The 20,195-nt window shown below is 39.5% G+C and overlaps 1 protein-coding gene and 1 non-coding gene across 5 annotated transcripts in view; one reads left to right on the forward strand and one right to left on the reverse strand.

The window, feature by feature from the left end:
* The window catches only part of LNP1 (leukemia NUP98 fusion partner 1), a 35,799-nt gene extending 17,054 nt beyond the window's left edge, over positions 1-18,745 (forward strand). For 2 of the 4 annotated variants that reach the window (XM_047723138.1, XM_047723131.1), the window contains 3 exons: positions 5,828-6,016; positions 13,841-14,071; positions 18,269-18,745. In XM_047723138.1, coding sequence (XP_047579094.1) covers positions 5,861-6,016; positions 13,841-14,071; positions 18,269-18,418 — 537 coding nt within the window. In that variant the 5' untranslated portion in view covers positions 5,828-5,860 and the 3' untranslated portion in view covers positions 18,419-18,745. Of the gene's footprint in view, positions 1-803; positions 944-3,269; positions 3,389-5,827; positions 6,017-13,840; positions 14,072-18,268 lie in introns of those variants that run through there. The other 2 variants (XM_047723147.1, XM_047723158.1) reach the window with 2 other exon arrangements.
* Positions 18,746-19,504: 759 nt separating this feature from the next.
* Positions 19,505-19,608, reverse strand: LOC125089700 (U6 spliceosomal RNA). Its single transcript, XR_007124023.1, has one exon. It is a non-coding gene; the product is annotated as a U6 spliceosomal RNA (small nuclear RNA).
* Between the last annotated feature and the right edge of the window lie 587 nt (positions 19,609-20,195).

Here is a 20,195-nt window from a genome sequence, read left to right on the forward strand (position 1 = left end):
GGGCCCCTAGTTTGGCTTCCCGCTGTGAGTCCTTCTGCCCTAGGGTTCTCTGTCCAGTTGAAATAATGCAGTTGAGTCCTTAGTTTTAGAAGGACTTCCAGAAGGCAGTTTCACCAATTTTGCTTGTCTTTGACATCAGTTCATTTGCCTCATGAATGTGGACAACATCTAGAGCTGTTCTTCATGGGAACATAGGACCTGGGCCCACCGTTGCTGTCCCACAGTCAGTGCTGTCAGGTGTGATCACAGGCTCAGTAGTGGTTCGAATTCAAGACCTCACAGCATCCTGGGAAGGCAACAGTGGCATTCAGGAGCAGTTCTGAAAAACAGAGAAGTTATGAAAATGAGATCATTAACATCCTCTTTCCCTATATCTCCCAGATGCTGGGCTTTCCCCCCCACCCCATGTTATTACAAAATCAGTGTGTCTCATTTAATAGTCATTACTTTACATTTTTTTCCCCAGTCATTTTTATTCTCATCTATAATCCAAAAGGGCTGGGTAAAAAGAGGGTGTCAAGAATTTAGTTAAGTTACTGCATGGTATTGCTGCATTGACCTCATTTTGTTTGGCCAAGCAGTGTCCTGAAACTGACACTAGTCCCCTCACCTAAGCACATGCCCTAGATAGCAGTCCACAGAGTCACAAGCACATGTAAGTTCCTGCTGGCACTTCCCCAACATCCCTCATGATCAACCATTTGCCCTGCCCCCACTGCCTTCTCTCCTCGTGGCTCCTTAGATAAGACTTCAGTGTGGCATTGCAAACCCTGCCCTTTTGGTTTCAGTTGACCAACCTAACCTTAGCCCCAGGAACTCCAAAGCACTCCACTTGCAGACTCTAATAAAAACGTGCCCCAATGTCTACCTCTCTCTGTCTGCACTCTGCTTTGACCTCTGCACATGGCCCCTCAAGGTGTGCCAGGCACTTCCTCCAGGACTTGTAAGTAATAAACTTCCCTATTTTAATTCCTCTTATGTCTGTTGTTGAGCCACAATTCACTCTCTGACATCCTGTGGCCCACTTAATAAGTGATGATTTAAGGAATTTGTAACAGAGGGACAGAAGAGTGTACATAGAAAAACACTGTTAATATAACTTAACCAGAAAGACAGCATGGTCAGGAACTGGTTAGGACAAAACCTTGAATTTTCAAAAGTTTTCAGAACATGTTTACATAGCCCCCACCCTTTTCATCCTGATCATTTATTCAGTAGGCAGCCTGAAAAAGAATAATCCCTTTTTGGGAATAGCTGTTTTTAATAATCAAACTGCCTAACTTAGGAGGAAGGTGAGTAAAGTTGAATCAGGCCATCAGTCTCTTGTTACAAATTTCAAATATTCTTGAAAGTCAGACATAAGTCAACAGCAGTGAGACATTCCTGAGCAGGGGTTGAGAGTCCTTTCTGTCAGGAGTGGGCAGAGAGGTCCTACTTCCGTGCTGTGTTCTCTTCCAACTTGCAGCTTTCATCAGGAATCACAGCTTAGGTTCCTTTTGGTCATTCATCTCAAATGCAATTAGTCCCTACATTAGAAATATACAGCCAACAGCAGCTTGGTTTCAGATGGTTCCATCAGGGAATATGCCCTTTCTTATGGGCATCTGCAGGTGACCCACGTGGTCCAGAGAGCACCCATGATGTTTTTATAGCCCACGGCCCCATGGAGGGGTGTCTTAAGTCTGCAGTAGTCCCAGCATCTCAGTTCTGTTCATTAAGCCTATGTCTGTTTTCCAAGATTGAACTAATCTGTTACAGATGTTATTAGGTTTCAGGCTACCATCAGGTCCAGGCAATTAGGATCTCTGGATTCAGGATTCCAGAAGCTAGTGACTTTTCTTCCTTGGCAGCAGCAAAGATGAGAGACTACAGGGGCCAACAGTGGAATTCCAAGTTCTGCTAAGCCCCTTTTATCTTGTCAGTCTTAGAGTCCAAATTGACCTACTCAAAAATAGGCACAATTAGTCTAGACAATCATCAGTCTCTAAGAGTCAGACATCTGATTTTACAGAAACTTATTATCAAACTAAAAACTGCTTTTTAAAACTCTAAAAGTGCATTTTCCTGTGCAGATTACTTCTCCTTTTATGTTGTCTGCCTTTTCTCATAGGCCCCAATAGGTAAAAATCATGGGAACAATAATTACCTGTGAAGATTTCAATACTCAGATTTTCAAGGATTTTAAATTTTTAATCCATCCAAGCAAGAAATCCTGTTCTACTCACACCTATTATTGGGCAGCTTTCCATGTTGGAATAATCCCATTAGCATTTATGAGATTACAAGAATATAATTTATACTGGTTTTTAAAATCACATACCCAGAAGCAATAGGCACAAAGTAAAAAGCCATTTTAGAAGTCTCTCTCTCTCTCTCTTTTTTTGCAAGTTTACTCAAACCTTAGCAGGAAATTCAACACTTTCAAGATTAATGTTACAACTACTGAGAGATCCCAGCTGGAATGCAACAGGCTGCTATACCAGCGGATAGAGTGTTATTTTTCTGCTCTTCTTTTTTTCTGATTTGTCTAAAGTTTGTGCCAGCCTTGGAATTGACTTAATCTTATTTCCTCTCACTTGGAGGAGTGAGCAGTACAAACATACTACATTTTGGGAAATGTTTTTTGGCAGCGTTCGAACCCTTTCTCCTCCCACCTAAAGGGGAGAACAAAACCTAAAGACATCAGCCAGGCTATAATTTTTAATTCCTTTACCTTAGCTACCTTGGCCAAAAGTGGCCTATGGATCCAGTTCTCCTAGGGTTGGAGCTATCATTTTCAAGTTCCATAGGTAACCTTCACCTTCCAGAAAAGACATCTCAGTTGCTGTTTCATACCACATGACTAGATAACCATTGGTATGTGAAGGTTCATAATTGTATCCCCCTCATACTTTCTTTCTCTGACCACTGTTTTAGCCATATTTCAATGAGTCAGGGTTGTTTTTAATAAATCACACTTCTGACACCAACTGTCACCCCCCAGTTTAAGGATTTGCTAGAAGAATCCACAGCATATAGTTATACTTATGGATAAGATTTATTACACTGAAAGGATACAGAGCAGAATCCAAAAGGGGGAAGGGATATTGGCTTAAGTCTGAAGAAAGCCAGGTAGAAGCTTCCAAAAGGTTCCTTTTGTTGTTTCTTTTTATTTTGTTTTGTTTGTCCCACTGAAGTCTTACAGGTTGTGCTTAATTCCTCCAGTAATGAGTTTTGGCAACACATGTGAAATGTTGTCTATGTGCTCATTAGAGACTTCATGCCCTCAGTTTTTACTGGGTGCTGTTTATGTGGTACCCTGCTATGTATTGAATGTTGTGATTCTGCAAAATTCATATGTTGAAGCCTAATCCCCAATATGATGGTTTGAAGGCGGAGCCTTTGGGTGATAAGTAGATGAGAAGGTGGAGCCTTCATGAATGGGATTAGTGCCTGTGATGGTTAATTTTACATGTCAATTTTATGGGGAGCCCAGATTAAACACTATTTCTGGATGTGTCTTTGGAGGCACTTCCTGATGAAATTAGCACTTGAAATGATAGACTCAATAAAGTAGATTGTCCTCCCCAGTGTGGTGGGCCTCATCCAATCAGTCGAGGGTCTGAATTGAACAAAAGACAGAAGGAGGAATTTGCCCTGCCTCACTGCTTATGCTGGGATATCTCATCTCAACTTCTTCTGCCCTTGGACTGGGATTTACACCATTAGCTTCCCTAGTTATCAGGCCTTTGGACTTGGACTGAATTACACCACTGGTTTTTTTGGGTTTCTAGTTTGCAGATGGCATATCGTGAAGTTTATCAGTCTCTATAATTACATGAGCCAATTCCATATTTATATATGCACATTTTCCCATATTTAAATAGCTTCTGTCTATAAGACCTTAAAAGAAAGATTCAGAACTCCAAGAGATAAATGTCACTCAAAGAGGTTTGAAAATAAGTTGTATTTTCTTCAAAATACTTCTAAGCAACAATTAGGTATGACCTGTTCTGGTTTTTCCATCCCCTGATCATAGATTTATTTGTTTTTGTTTCTGAAATTGGAAGAAAAGACATTTCTGTCTTAAGAGGAATAGAAAAGAAGAGGTTTATCTATTGTTAAGTTTTGTGGACATACCTGGTCCTGCTTCCCCAAGAGGAGTTACCTTTCTTTCTTTAATAACAGACCTCCAACAGTGGTGACATATGGTTATAGTTATAACTTTTCCTTTCTCATGTAGGTCATTGAGAAGCAGACTTTCTGCATTCTGTAATAAAAATATTACAAAGTAACAAGCCCTCATGTCTCACTATTTAGACAAGAAATAAAAATGTTGCAAGCTATTTTATGCTTTGGTTACTTTCCTTAGTAACTTAGAAATTGTGGTATGATGCTCTACAAACACTGGTCACAATTATTAAGCCCACCTTTTTGTAGCTCAAGGAAGAATTTTCATATAGAAAATGGTCAGGAATACCTCCATCTAAGAATGCAAGCTTTATCAAAGTTTTCTTGGAATACTGCTGGAATGGTGGGAAGAGTCTGACTTCATTATTCTACTCCTTGCTTCAGATTTGGCTGTGCTGCTTAGCAGTAATTTCACATCAGGCAAGTGGCCATCTATAGGAATCTCAATGTCCTTATCTATAAATTGTGATACAAATCTCCACAGATTTGTTATAATGTCACAGTGTTGTTATAATGAAAATAGCATAGGTAAAATATTTGACTTCATACCTGGCAGAAAGGAAGGGCTTAAGAAATTTATTAGTCCTGTTATCTCAAAAAAATGCTCACTAGAAAATAAGGACTATAATGGTAATAGAAGCTTTATTTATAATACCCCACCTGGAAACAACCCAAATGACAGCCCCAAATGACCATCAGTAGTAGACTGAATTTTTTTAAATGTGGGATAGTCAGTCATACAGTGTAGTACCATAAAGTATGAACTACCGTTTGCACAAAAATAGGGATAAATCTCACTGATGAAATGTTGAATGACACAAAATACTGCATTCTGTATAATTCCATTGAAAGAAAGTTCGAAAACAGGCAACATTAATCTATAGTGACAGTGGCCAGAAGCCATAACCTTTTGGAGAGAAAGGATGGATTGGAAGAAGAATAAAGGGAACCAGCAGGGGTGCCGAAAATGTTTTAGTCTTCACCTTCATGGTGGTGGTTATTTACTGGTACATGTATGTAAAAATTCATCAGACTATACGCTTAAGGTTTGTACATTACAGATGTACTGTTTATTACAGATATAAATAATACATCAACAAAAGAAACTGTTCCCTTAAACCCAGGAGCTGGATTTTTGTTTCAAAATCAATGTCATTTATTAGGGGAGTATCTGGCAATAGATACAACATACCAATAGCTGGCCATCTTGCAGGCTGTAGTCAGTCTGTCCCTTGTAAGTGGCCCCATTTCAGAGCTATCCTGGAGCAGACAGGCACATTATAAGGGTCATGCTCCATCATCATGGACAGCTGGAGATGCGACCTCATGCCATCGGCAGCAAAGCACAGGGAAAACCAGGCAGTGGAGTGTGCTTCCCACCCTCAGGCTTGGAGGCGCAAGCCCCAGCCATGGAAGGATTAAAAAGCCTCAATTTAAAAAGACAGGGGGAGGGGAGGGAATGTGGGCTGCACAATTTATAAATAGACATTCCCGAGGCTGCCTGATGGTGAAGTGGTTGTTTAGTAAATCTTTCTCCCTTAAGGATCCCATTAGCGGAGAGCATTTGAAAATAACAGTTTCATTTTGGCTTTTGGGGGAGATCCTGGGTTTCATCAAGTCAGCTCTGTCAGAGGATATTGCTCTTTCTCAAATTTAGGGACAGGCCTTCGACAACTTAAATCACCTACACATGGAGCACAAAGATGATGACGACGATGATGTGTCTTTTGCCAAATGGATGAGCAGCTTCTGGGGTCACAGCTGGATAGAAGAGAATGAGAGAGGACTCCGGGACCATCATGGACCACAAGATGCTACTCACAGGAAAACCTCCCTGCCCTGCCCAGTGAGTTATGATCAGAGAACCAGGGGAGAGCCGGACTAGGGGAAGGGGCTTTCTATTAGATAATTTTTGAAGAGGCCTTTGGTGTAAAATCTTTGGTTCAAAATCAATACTTCTAAACCTTTTTATACCCACAAGAGTCCTTTCTATTGTTTTATCTTGTCCTCCCGGGACCTGATTTTCATTTAGTAGGCAAAGATTTCTTCATTTTTAGTAGCTTAAGATCTCTTTAACTACTATTCAGAGTTCCTGATAAACCTGAGGCAATCCTCCTGAGGGTTAATAGGATTTGAGTCAAAGGAAAGACACTTGATGTTATAAATTAGTCTGTTTAGCATCAGGTGTGGATCAATGTGTGATTTCCAATACTCTCTTTGGAATACTGAAAATAGCTCCGTGATTTGGTGACCTCAAATCAGCCCCTCCCGTGGGGATTCCACATAATAAATCATTACCTTTGATAATTTTTTAAAAAATTTTTATTTATTTGAAAGACAGAGATCACAAGTAGGCAGAGAGGCAGGCAGAGAGAGAGAGGTAGGGAAGCAGGCTCCCTGCTGAGCAGAGAACCCGATTCGGGGCTTGATCCCAGGACCCTGGGATCATGACCTGAGCTGAAGGCAGAGGCTTTAACACACAGAGCCACTCAGGTGCCCCTTTGATAAATTTGATACACTTTTTCTTCTGGTTCCCCTTTGGTTTCCCGAGGGGAGAGGAAACCAACATTTTTCTGTCCTCAGTACTACTTTTCCACAGGGAGGCAGAGTACCCAGTGTCTAGGGAGCAAGATGCAAGCAGGAGGAAGATTCTAATGGCTGAACGGGAGGGGCTGGCCAGGTGAGGACTCAGCGGTGGGGACAGACCCTGGTTCTCTCTGCTTCACAGTCATTTACTATAATAGAATAGTAAATAAAAAAGCAAGAATATAGGGATGCCTGGGTGGCTCAGTCAGTTAAACATCTGGCTTCAGCTCAGGTCATGGTCTCAGGACCTGATTGAGTCCCGCATCAGGCTCCTTGCTTTGTGGGGAGCCTGCTTCTCCCTCTGCTTCTCCCCCTGCTTGCGCTCTCTCTCTCTCTCTATCTGACAAATAAATAAATAAATAAATAAATAAATAAATAAATAAATAAATAAAACCTTTAAAAAAAGAAAAGTGAGAATGTAGCTTTTCTTTTCCACAAGTCCCTCAGGATTCTAGCTGTAGAGAATGTCTCCCCAACCTTCTGCTTCTGTCAACCCCAGAACCAGTGTGTTTTGGGACAGTGTTATTTTATTTCAGTTTTAGCCTCAGAGTTCCTAGAAGCATAATGCTTGTGAGGGATATTATGGTAGGTATGGAAATCTTTTTTAGTTTCAGTGACCAGCAAATTTGAGGAATGAGACCTCTTTAAGACACAAATATTTGAAGATAGATTTATTTTTAGATTTTATTTATTTAAAAAAAATTTTTTTTAAATCTCTTTTCAGTGTTCCAGAATTCATTGTTTATGCACCATACACAGTGCTCCATGCAATACGTGCCTTCTATAGATTTTATTTATTTGACAAAGAGAGAGACAGTGAGAGAGGGAACACAAGCAGGGGAAGCAGAAGAAGGAGAAGCAGGCTTCCTACTAAGCAGGGAGCTTGATGTGGGGCTCCATCCCAGGACCCTGAGATCATGACTTGAGCCAAAGGCAGATGCTTAGTGACTGAGCCACACAGGCACCCCTTGAAAATAGATTTCTTAGCAAATGCATACTGAGGGACAAAGGGAAAGTTTCAACAGGTCTTTGAGCTTCAGGTTCCTTATGTAAAAAAGAAGAGTGGGTACTGGATGATGTCCGGGAGCTCTTCTAACTCTCAACTATCCATGATTCTGTTGTAAATAAACAGCTGTTTATCACGCTCTCATTTTAATCTCTTATGTTCCACTTCAAATGAGGTATTCACAGTGTGTGAACCAGGAGTACAGTTAGTTTCCAGTTTCCAGATAGTGAGAACCAGGGAGAAACAAAGATAAAAATTGTGATTTGCTATTTATCTCCACAGTCCTTTGGAACTGTTGAAAATATGAAAACAAAACATGAAACAAAAACAAATGACTAATAAAAGACAGTTTTGTTGAATACATCTTAGCATCTATTATGCCTGTAAAACTGAGATAATCCACCCTTTTTAGGGAATCCAGTTTTAGGTTGCAGTGTTGTTTGCCTTAAACTATTGGAACCAGCAGAATTTGTTATGTAATGCATTTCTAAACAGTGTCCATATATCTCTTCCTGCTCATACTAGCTTCGGGCATTTGCCTGAATTAACCTGTTTAGATTCTCTAAGTCAACAGTGAATTCCACAGTTATCAGACCACCTGCAGAAAGTATGTGTTTATTTGAGGAGATGAAGCATGGAATAAAAATGAGCAACTGACTGAACAGAGTAGAGACCGTGTGAGTGCAGAACACAGAGCAGGAGACCCAGGGCAATGTGGGCAGAGTCCTGGGAGATAGTCAGGGTCTGAATGTCCAGCTCCAGTCACAAAACGCCATATATTCATGACAAGAGCCTGTGTTGGGTACTTTTCTAAGTCTAGAATGTGCTCAGATTTTTCTTACTTTAGAGATCAGAGAACAATTAGGTTTTCATTGTGTGTGTTTTGCTTTAAGTTCAATCAATGACTTAAAAAGAAAAGCTTACTTTCAGCCTTGTCTCTTTTCTTCTCTCCCCACTGCTTCCAGCTGAGGCTCTTCCCTCTCACAACCTATTAAGAACCTATATCCATCCATATTACATGCATAGGAAGAGAACAACTTTCCCTTCCTTTTCCATTTGAATGTGGTTTCTAATATGGCTTTTAGCCTCGTGATGATTCCTGCAAAGTGATGGAGCCTTGATTCATTGACTATATTTATTGACCACCTACTATGTGACAGGCATCACTTACGCAAGGCATGTAGAGGGTACAAGAAGACATACATGATCTCTATGCTTGTGGAACTTCCAGTCTAGTGGAAAATACAAATCTGGCAGAAAGAACAAGGCAGGCAAGGGGTAGAACTTGGTCCTTCTCAGAGAACACTACTTTTTGGCAAGACTCATTATAATAATCTGTGACCGCTGATTTAAAGTAAATTAAAAAAAATCTAACTTCATGACTAATGTAGTTTCTTGTTTTTCAGATTAAGTTTTTATTTCATTTCAATACAAGACAATGCCTTAATCCCTGATGTGAAACTGGTGATAGTAGTTTTTTTTTTTTTTAAGATTTTATTTATTCATTTGAGAGAGAATGAGAGAGAGAGAGAAAGAGAGAGAGCTAGCGAGCACAAGCAGGGGGAGCAGCAGAGGGAGAGAGAGAAGCAGACTCCCCGCTGAGCAGGGAGCCCACCCCACCCCCAATGTGGGGCTCCATCCCAGGATGCTGGGATCATGACCTGAGCCAAGGGCAGACACTTAATCAACTGAGCCACTCAGGCACCCCAAAACTAGTGATAGTTTCAGGCAACAGTGACAACTCTGTGGAAGGACTTTTAGCATAATGTTCTATGGATTTGCTTTCTGTCTTCTACTAGTTGTAGAGGAATCGCTGGGAAGGCAGCTGAGTAGGGTGGCTAAGAAGTGTGAAGGGAGGGCTCCAGATGCAGCCTTCCAGGGTCTACCACTAGCAGCATAACTGATTGAGTTACTTACCTCACTCTGCCTCAGATTCCCCTATGTTAAGGGGATTGATGGTAATAGCAGATACCGCATAAGGGTGTAATGAAGATTCAATGAGTAATTTATCTAATGTCATTAGGACATTGCCTGGTACCTAATAAGCACCTATGCTTCTTATTGTCACGTGTTGGAAGTGTTGAAAGTTAGAAAATTTTTTTCCAGATGACGCTTCAGTTAATTACTACAAAAAGTCTTTCATTTTGGGTCTGACGATTTTAGATACCTCATGTAAGTGCAATCATTCAGTATTTGTCCTTCTGTGTCTGTCTCAATTTTTGAAAGCACCCCTTTTTTCCTGATTAAAAAAAACCCCTGTTTAGATAAAAAAAAAGTACTAAAAAAAAAAAACCCCACAATTCCACAGGACAAAGAAAACCTTTCAAAACATTTGGGTATGTTTTAAGATTGCCCATCTTTTGATACTACCCTACTTCAAGCCCCACCCATCCCTCCCTCCCCGCAGATGCTCACGCTCAGAAGGCTTCATTTCCTTCCACTCCAGCAAGCTCTTCTGTGGCAGGGCCTCAGAACATATGGGGCTCGTCCTGAGGCAGAGCAGTGTTCCCTGTTCCCGGATTAACCCTGCTCATCCTTCAGATTGTATCTTCATCATCACACCTTCACAAAAGTCTCCCCTTATCCTCCTAGTCACGCCAACATCCACCGGAACGTACATAATTTTACCTTGTTATAGTCTCTCTGTGTATCTTGAACTTTCCCTTTATAGCATTTGGCCAAAGTAGTAGACATATGCCCTCTTTGTTTAATGTTTGTCTCCCAACATAATCTCCAAGAGGGGGATGCTGTGCCTGTTTGTCTCCCAATTTGTCCAAAGCACCAAGTACCATGTCTTACCTATAATAAATGGAATAATGTATACAAATTTACCTACTATCTTTTAGTAGCTTTACAAATCTTTAACCATATTTTTTATTATTGTTTGAGGGAAAGTTTCTAGGTATGTGTGTTAGTTTGCTTGGGCTGCCATAACAAAACACCACAGACTGGGTGACTTCAACAGCAGAAATTTATTTTCTCACACTTCTGGAGGTTAGAAGTCTGAGGTTTGTTTTCTCTGAGGCCTCTCTCCTTGGCTTACAGATGGTCACCTTCTTGCTGGTCCTCACATGGTCTTCCTCTGTGGGAGCATATTCCTGGTTTCTCTCTGTGTATGCAAAGTTCTTTCACTTATAAGGGCACCAGTCACACCAGTGGGACCCACCATAATATCATTTTAACTTAATTGTTAGAGGCCCTATCTCCAAATACAGTCATAATCTGACATTCTCACATAAAACTTCAACATATGAATTTGGGGCAGGGGGACACAATTTAGTAAATAATAATGTGAAAGGGATGGATCCAAGGAGGGGAATAATTTGAGTCCTCTGACACATATCACCAACAGCTTTCTAGGAGGGATGTGTGTATTTGTAGTCTACCAGCAAGGAAGACAGTGTATATCTCCCTGCACTCTTGCCAGTGCCATTAAATAACTTTTTTTTTTTTGCTAAACTGAAAGATAAAATTGTGTATTATTTCATTTTCCATAATTTTTGACTATTAGTTAAGCATAAACAATTTTTACCAGCTGTTATTTCTTTTTCTTTTATTCTTTATACATTTGTTCATCATATCTATATATATATATATAGATATATATATATATATTAAAGATTTTATTTATTTATTTGACAGAGAGAGATCACAAGCAGGCAGAGAGACAGGAGGAAGCAGGCTCCCTGCTGAGCAGAGAGCCCGATGCGGGGCTTGATCCCAGGACCCTGAGATCATGACCTGAGCTGAAGGCAGCAGCTTAAACCACTGAGCCACCCAGGCGCCCCCGTCATATATATTTTTAAATAATCTCTACACCTGACATGTGGCTCAGACTCACACCTCCAAGATCAAGAGTCACATGCTCTTCTGACTGAGCCAGCCAGGTGCCCCTCATCTAGTATATATTTAATGAACTCATGTTATGAATAGGGCAGAATGCTGCATACTGGGGTTCTAGCAGAGAATGAAACATAGCCCTTGATGTGATGGGGCATATAGTCTAATGGAGGAGAGACATGTAACAAAATTACCCAATATTGATCATGGTTGTGCTAAATATCATAAAGGAGAAGTACAAGACCTCAGCAGGGCATTGAACTGGGACCAGAACCACCCAGGGTGGTAGGGAAGGGTTTCTGTGAAAGTACAGAATGACTAAAACATGATTCACCATTTCATGGGTAAAGGGGTAGGGGTGGTGAACGGTCATGAGCAGAGAGGACCCCCTGTGAAGGTGCCTGTTTTGGGGAGGAGCAAGTGAGCTGGAGGAAATGACTAACCAGCGAGGCCATCCCTGAAAGTGTGGGTGGGGCAAGAAGAGGTATGAAAGAAAACGTGATCAGATGTGACTTGGTTGGTGTTCTAACTACCCTGGCTGCTGTGGGAATGACAAAACAAATGGTAAGAGTGGAGGTAGGGTATCCACTCCGGAGAGGCTGCTTCTATCATATGGGTGAAAGATTACCTGGGTGGCTTGGATTATGGTAGTAACAGTGATGCTGGAAAAGAGTGGATAGTTTTTTTTTTTTAATTTTTATTTATTTATTTATTTATTTATTTATTTATTTATTTATTTATTTATTTGACAGAGATCACAAGTAGGCAGAGAGGCAGGCAGAGAGAGAGAGAGAGAGAGAGAGAGAGAGAGAGGAGGAAGCAGGCTCCCTGCTGAGCAGAGAGCCTGATGCGGGACTCCTCCATCCCAGGACCCTGAGATCATGACCAGAGCCGAAGGCAGAGGCTTTAACCCACTGAACCATGCAGGCGCCCCAAGAGTGGATAGTTTTTGAGAGACGTTTGAGAGATGGAATCTACTGACTCGGCAAGAGATTGTGAAGAGTGACTCCTGAGTTACAGGTCTGAGTGAGTGAATGGTCTGTCATCTTCTAAGTTAGGGGACACATGGGGAGAAGTTTTGAGGAGGAGAGGTGTGAGTTCAGATTTGCACAAGTCAGATTGAGTGCCAGTGGGATACTACGGGAGAACTTGAGGGGGAAGAAACTTAGAGGAGATGTCTGGGCTAACAATATAAATTAGGAAATCAGATGATAGCTAGAAATTAAAGCCTGAAGATGAGATATTTAGGGAGGCGGTGTCATGTGAGAAAGGAAAGGAAGGGAAGGAAGACTAGTTTAGAAACTGGAGGAACTCCAGCAGTTATGAGCTGTTAGCTGGAGAAGTGAGCAAAAATGTCTAAAACACAGTGGCAGAAAGATCACCCTTGAGGTTGCAGTGGTAGAAGACAAGGAAAGATTGTTTCCGGGAGGGCCATATGGGCTACTGGATTGAATTCTACGGAATGATTCAAAACCAAAAGTGGGCAGAATTTGGAAACATTATTAAGACCAATATCCTGACCAAAACCAGTCTTGCATGCAAAAGTTATATTGGAGTGGCTTGGGAAGTGAGAGAAATTGAGACAATGTTTCAAGATTGGCTTCTCTGAGGGGGTCTATCCTTTGATTATTTTCCAGGTGTGTTTTTAACATTGATGTGATTGTATTATATGATCTCTCTGTTTGCCTGTATGCATGTGAGTTATACTTATTTATTTTCAGATCTATTAAACATTACTAACATGTAGCAAATATTTTTTAAAGTTTTTAAATCTACCATTGATTTTGTTTATATTATTTATGATACACATTGGCTTTATTTTTATGTGGTTAAATTGATTTTTTTCCTTATGACTTTTCTCACTGCCCTTTTGCTTAAAAATTCGTTCTTCATATAGAAGTCACATAAATACTCACCTTTGCATTATTTCTTTAACATTTATGTCTTCACTGTAGGTTTTTTTTTATATAATTTTGGGATTTATTTTACATATCAATTTAAGGCTTGGAATGCTTCATTATTCTACCTTAATGATAGAAGATGAACAAAGCTAGTCTTGGGATGTTCTGGTTAATGTTTTAACTCTACTTCATTGTAGGAGGAAGGTCCTACTGATCAAAAAGATAAAATTTCAGTTCAACATGAGATTTGCTTAGTTGGTTATTTATGGATATTTTGTCCCTGTGTTAATATTATACTGTCTCTTTATACTGCAAAATTTGCATTCTGTATTCCCAGTTTCCTGCGCTTCCCAGAATCACATTGTCTGACAGCCATCCCAGAAGACATTCTCATGAGGACCTGGGATTTCAATGCCATACCCACATGCTGGATTATAGAAAATGCTCGGCAGATGAGTCATTCAAGGAGGCACTGGAATCAAAAGGAAGATCTCAGTCCAAAATTCAAGCATTTTCAGAGTCCTTTGAACAGAAACTGTGCTTTAGAACCAAACGCTCCATCTCTTTGGTATGTAATGGAGTTATTGAATATTTAACCACTTTAGAAAAGGAAACCAGAAGGGTTCATCCTCCCCAAGTTTGAGGAGGATAGATCTAACTTCTTCGTTTATAGTCTAGTGATGAAGTCTTTGAAAAATGACTGTTTTAGATAGCTCAGATGTATATAAATTTTCTTCATTATTTTTATTGGAGATAGCTGGTGTAGGACGAATTACCAGAGGACCATAGGTGGGATGTTTTTGTTACTGAGGTCCTCTGGTTCTTTGAGACTATTTTTGTCAGTCTTATAAATAATTGTGACTTGTTCTTTCACTATTTGAAGAAGGAAAAAACTATCCCAATTGTGCTGTCTTTTCATATCTAATCTAGGAGTATATAGTGTATGATGGTGGTCTGTTCTCCTGTACTTTTTTTTTTAAGATTTTATTTATTTATTTGAGAGAAAGAGAGATTGAGAGAGAGAGAGAGAGAGAGAGAGAGAGAGAAAGAGAGTGAGAGAGAACAAGCCGGGGGAAGTTCAGAGGGCGAGGGAGGAGCAGATTCCCTGCTGAGCCGGGACCCTGATGTGGGACTTGATCCCAGGACCCAGAGATCATGACCTGAGCTGCAGGTAGATGCTTAACTGACTGAGCCCCCCAGGCACACTCCCCTGTACTTCTAAAAAATATGCAGAAGGAATTCTCTAAACATTAGTAAGTATCCAAAAGTAGGAGGTGTCCAGGCATTTCACAGGGGCCTATGGGAGTTTAAGTGAAGCACAAAGCAGAGATAGGCATGACACGGGGAAGAGTAGAAATTCCATTGATAATGCTAAATTTGTTACATAAAGTAATAAACTAGAGATCAATTAAGTTGGGGATAGTTTTTGAACTCCACAACATGTTCACTGAGTCACGTTGAGCAAAATAACTTTTTTTCTGTTTTTTTTTTTTCCCCCGTTTTATTTTGGAATAATTACATGTCTCTGCCATGCAGTAGGCAGAACAAATAAGTGACCAGGAGTATTGCCACCTGGTTCTTGAGCTTTGCTCTGTGAACATACAGAGGAAGACATGTGGCTGCTTCCTACCTCATTGCCCATCTGAACACAATGCTTTCTGCTTAGCAGTGATGGCTGTTGGGACTGTCACCATGCATCCTTGGCTTCTAGGTGGCACCTCACTTTCATCAGAGAGTGACACTGTGTATGGTTTCCCTTCAGGAGGCTGCTCTCTTAACCTGATCATAAGAGAAACTCAGGAAATTAATACTGATACAATAATTTTGTCTCTAATTTATTGATTTTGTTCATATTTTGCCAGTTGCCTCAACAATATTCTCTATAGTGAAATTCCAGATTGTGTGTTGCAACCAATTTTCACATCCCTCTAACTGATTTTATTCAGGAACAGTCTTTCTTGTCTTAAATAAAGACAAGAATAAAATAATCTAACTGATTTTATTCTGGAACAGGCTTTTCTTGTCTTTCATGACACTGACATTTGAAGAATACAGGCCAGATATCTTTTAAAGTGGTGCCTCATTTGGGTTTAGCTGACATTTCCTTGTGATTAGATTTAGATTATGAACTTCCAGTAGGAATTTAAGAGGAGTGCAAGAATTCCTGTTTTAGAATAAATTACATGATCAAGTCACTAATTATATTAATCAGGAGATATATTGGCCATAAGTTTTTTCTGGAACAAGTTATGATATAAGTGTCTTTTGAAAAGAATTTTAATCTGAACTGTTCTTTGTTGATTCTGATGTTCTCAGAAAAAATTTCATATAATAACATATCTTATGTAACTGCTTACACAATACCTTTTGCTAATATTATAAGCCCATGTTTAAGTGTATAAACATGAAATCAGTTCTCTTATTTAAGGGGATACTCATCACATTATCCCTAAAATATCAAATGTTAGCTAGTATTTCATTTCCCAAGCTCTTTCTTTTGAGTACCAAGGCAATTGAGACAGCATTTTCAAATTTTTGACTCAAAAACTCTTTTCACAGTTCCATATAATAACCAGAAACCTGCTAGGAATTTACAAAATCATTTAATTTTTTTCATATTGCCTATGTAAACAATGGAATAAATAACTTTTAAATATTTTATAACAGTTCTAAGTTTTATAAATTTTATCATTATGTAAAATTAAAAATTTAGAATATACATACAGTTTAAAACTTGTTCTTATTTAACAATTGACATACTTTTCTAAAGCTAACTACACTAAAAGTGTGGTTGATCAGCAAATCTAAAACTGATTTCTATTTTGGCTGGGGACCAAATGTTGAGTAATGTGTAAACATCAAAAAGATCCAGAAGCTAGTTTCGTGACCTGAGCATGACCAATAACATCAAATTCTTTTGTTTTGTTACTGAAAACTTCGATAGTCTTATTTTGATAATTTTTACATTTTGTTTATAAGCAATGAGAGAAGAAAGAAGATTCCAATTCATTGTTCACAAGCATTTCTCAGATAGTCTTTCTTCTCAATAAGGGAAAAGCCATCACTTTATTTTATAGTTTCTCTTATTTTTTCTCTTATTATAGTTTCTCTTTTTTATATTGCTCTTATAAGCATTCAAGATCTAATACACTGTTAGGTTTAATGAGAATAATCTGGAGGCTCATTTACAGAACAACTATAGTTTTTAAGTTTCTCTTAACCTGCATCTCAGCTTCGTCATTTGTTTCACTTTTTGACTTTGGCCACCAGACCATTATAGATAGAAATGAAACTATCTAGGTATCGAAACAATTTAGCACTGAAGAGTAGCTGACACGACCACAGGAACCAGACACCCTCCTACCTCAGCCTGTGGGATTGAGTCCTGAGGTGGTTCCTCTGACTGGCATGCATCCCAGGGCATATTCATTTGACAGACGCTCAGGTGTTCCCCAGGGTTTCCAGTTCAAATGGAAGAGCAGGAGAGTCATGATGTTATCTGTTTATTATTTTTTATTTTTTAATTTAATTTAATTTTTTCAGTGTTCCAAGATTCATTGTTTATGCAACCACACCCAGTGCTCCATGCAATACTTAATACCCTCCTTAATACCCACCACCAGGCTCACCCAACCCCCACCCCTCCCCTCCAAAACCCTCAGTTTGTTTTTTAGAGTCCACAGTCTCTCATGGTTTGTCTCCCCCTCCAATTTCCCCCAACTCACTTCTCCTCTCCATCTCCCAATGTCCTCCGTGATATTCCTTATGCTCCACAAGTAAGTGAAACCATATGATAATTGACTCTCTGCTTGACTTATTTCATTCAACATAATCTCTTCCAGTCCCATCCATGTTGATGCAAAAGTTGGGTATTCATTCTTTCTGATGGAGGCGTGATACCACCTTCCACCAGTTAGAGTGGCCAAAATTATTTGTTTATTTTTAAAAATAGAAGTGTAAGTAGATGCCATCACCACATTTATCAATGCCATCTTTTAGTCAGTAATTCCTTCGAAAGACACTCCTGGACCATGGAAACGAAAGAAACCTTCCTCCTTCCCACCCTGTACTTCCCTAACATATCACCCTGTTTGCTCATTATCATCGCACTTATCACTATCTGTGATTTTCTTGTTTCCTTTTAGACTTACTGTCTATCACTCTTGACGCAGGGGTAATATTGAAGAAGTAGGGTTTCTTTAGTTAGTGCTGTATCTCTTAATCTTAGAACAGTAGTATGTGTTCAATAAATCAGTGAATGTGGACCCCTGAGCAACCAGCTGGGGAACGTTAATGTGCCTGGATATCATTTCCTCAACACTTTGTTCTTCACATAGCCCTCACCTTAGAACTTAATGCAAACCCTATTGTTAATGTAATTTAAAGAAGTAGACACTGGAAGGTTAGAATCATCCCATATATGATTCACTTGCCATATTCCTTTTCAGAAAGCACCAGGAGACTATTAATTATATTGTACTGTGAAATCACATCCCTCTATAGGTCAGAGTTGTATACAGGTGGAGTTTCAACCATAGACCATGGGTGTCTATGGTTGTGCTAACACCCGAGGCCCCATTCCTTTTATTTATGACTAAAACCTTTAGCAACACCCTTGGGCTTCTGCTAAATTTATTATGAGAAATTAAGATGTGGAAATCTACTCAATGACCAGGGCTTTCTTCATTTCTGAGAGTTAGGAGAAATGTGGCTCATTGTCAGCTGTCAGCACACTTCTACCCTTTCTCTGACCTTTCCCTTTCAGGGACCTGAGAGCAGGAAGGAGAGGAGTGAAAGGGAATGCCTGAGGATGGAGATAAAATCTCAAAAGAAAGTGGAGGAAAGAAGGAACTCTAGGAAGGAAGAACACGGAGAAGCACACATGCCCACCTTGGTTGAAAGAGAGTCCAAATAGTGTTTCCACATCATATCTCCAGATGCTAGGTTTTAGTGGCACTTGTGAAGGAGTGTCCGCAAATGCTGAGTGACTGCAGTGGTCCATTGGTGCAGGGCTCCCCAGGATGACTCGCACCTGACTCCCACTGCTTCTGATATCTTAGTTGAGAGTGTGATCTCCTATGTGGTCCTTTTATGGGAATAAAGAAAATAAAATGTATTTTAATAGAAGAAGTGATTCTTAAAAATGTAAAGAAAGATATTTAAAGAGCCACCAACGCATCTTCACTAACTCTTCTTCTGCATCAACCTTGCAAATAAGTTTAAATAAAAGTCATTGATGTGACTCTAAGTTTACTTCTTTATCAGAATTATGTAAGTGTGTCTAACGGCCGTCATCTAAGGGGAACTGGTAATTAACGTGCCAAACACTATGCTGAGTTCTTACCTAAAATAATCCTCACTACTCTGAGGTGGGACCTATTATCTTCACTTGCTAGCTGAGAAAATGGAAATTTAGATCATCTGGAAATTCATTGATGAGGTGGCAGAGTTAGGGCCAGAGCCCGGTTCATTCCAACTCATGCCTCTAACCTGAGGCAGGACCTTCATTTCCCTTTAGCCCTGGCTCCTAACTTGGTGTGTGTGTGTGTGTGTGTGTGTGTGTGTGTGTGTGTGTGAGAGAGAGAGAGAGAGAGAGAGAGAGATGTGCATGGAATGAGTGGATGTGAATGAGAAAAGCAGGAGCTGGGAGTAGCTTATGATTTTGATTATGTGGGTGGAGACTGATTCTCTGAGGTCAGCTTTATGCTCTGGGTTTTAACTTTATGAGACCATATTCTTATTTCTTATTTTAAATTTTATATTGAGACATAACTGACATATAACACTATACTAGTTTCAGGTGTACAACGTAATGATTTGATATTTTTAATATATCATGAAATTATCACAATAAGTCTAGTTAACATCCATTATCATACAATTACAAATTTTTTCTTATGATCAGAACTTTTAAGATATACTCTTTTAGTAACCTGCAAATATACGATACATTATTACTAACTATAGTCACCAAGCTTACCTTATATCCTATGACTTATTTAAAAAGATGGAGTGCTTCCTGAATTTACGTGTCATCCTTGTGTAGAGGCCATGCTAATCTCTGTATCATTCCAATTTTAGTATATGTATTGCTGAGGTGAGTACTTTTTTCCCCCAATTTTCAGCTTTATTGAGATATAATTGACAAAATTGTGTTTTAAATTGTACAAACATGATGATTTGACACATTATGCTTTGTGAAATGATTACCACAATCAGGTTAATTAACACATCGAGGCCATATGCTATCACTATTTTTCTTTTCTAGAAGAAAAGATACTAGAACTCTCCCTATTTATTCTTTTTTTTTATATTGGAGTATAACTGACATTTAACATCCTATTAGTTTCAGGTGTACAACATAATGATTTGATTTTTGTATACTTCGTGAAATGATCACCACAGTAAGTCTCATTAACATCCAACATCACACATAGTTACAATGTTTTGTTTTTTGATGAGAACATTTTTTTCCTTTAAAAAAAACCTGGGTGGCTCACTCGGTTAAGCATCTCAGGTCATAATCCCAGGGTCCTTGGATGGAGTCCCACATCTCTCTTTCCCTCTGCCTCACTCCAGCTTGTGCTCTCTCTCTCTCTTGCTCACTGTCTCTCTCAAATAAATAAAATAAAATAAAAACAAAAGAAGTGTCTGTTAGCCATTTGTATGTCTTCCTTGGAGAAATGTCTGTT

This window comes from Lutra lutra, chromosome 1 (assembly GCF_902655055.1).
Source record: "Lutra lutra chromosome 1, mLutLut1.2, whole genome shotgun sequence".
NCBI classification, from domain to species: Eukaryota; Metazoa; Chordata; class Mammalia; order Carnivora; family Mustelidae; genus Lutra; species Lutra lutra.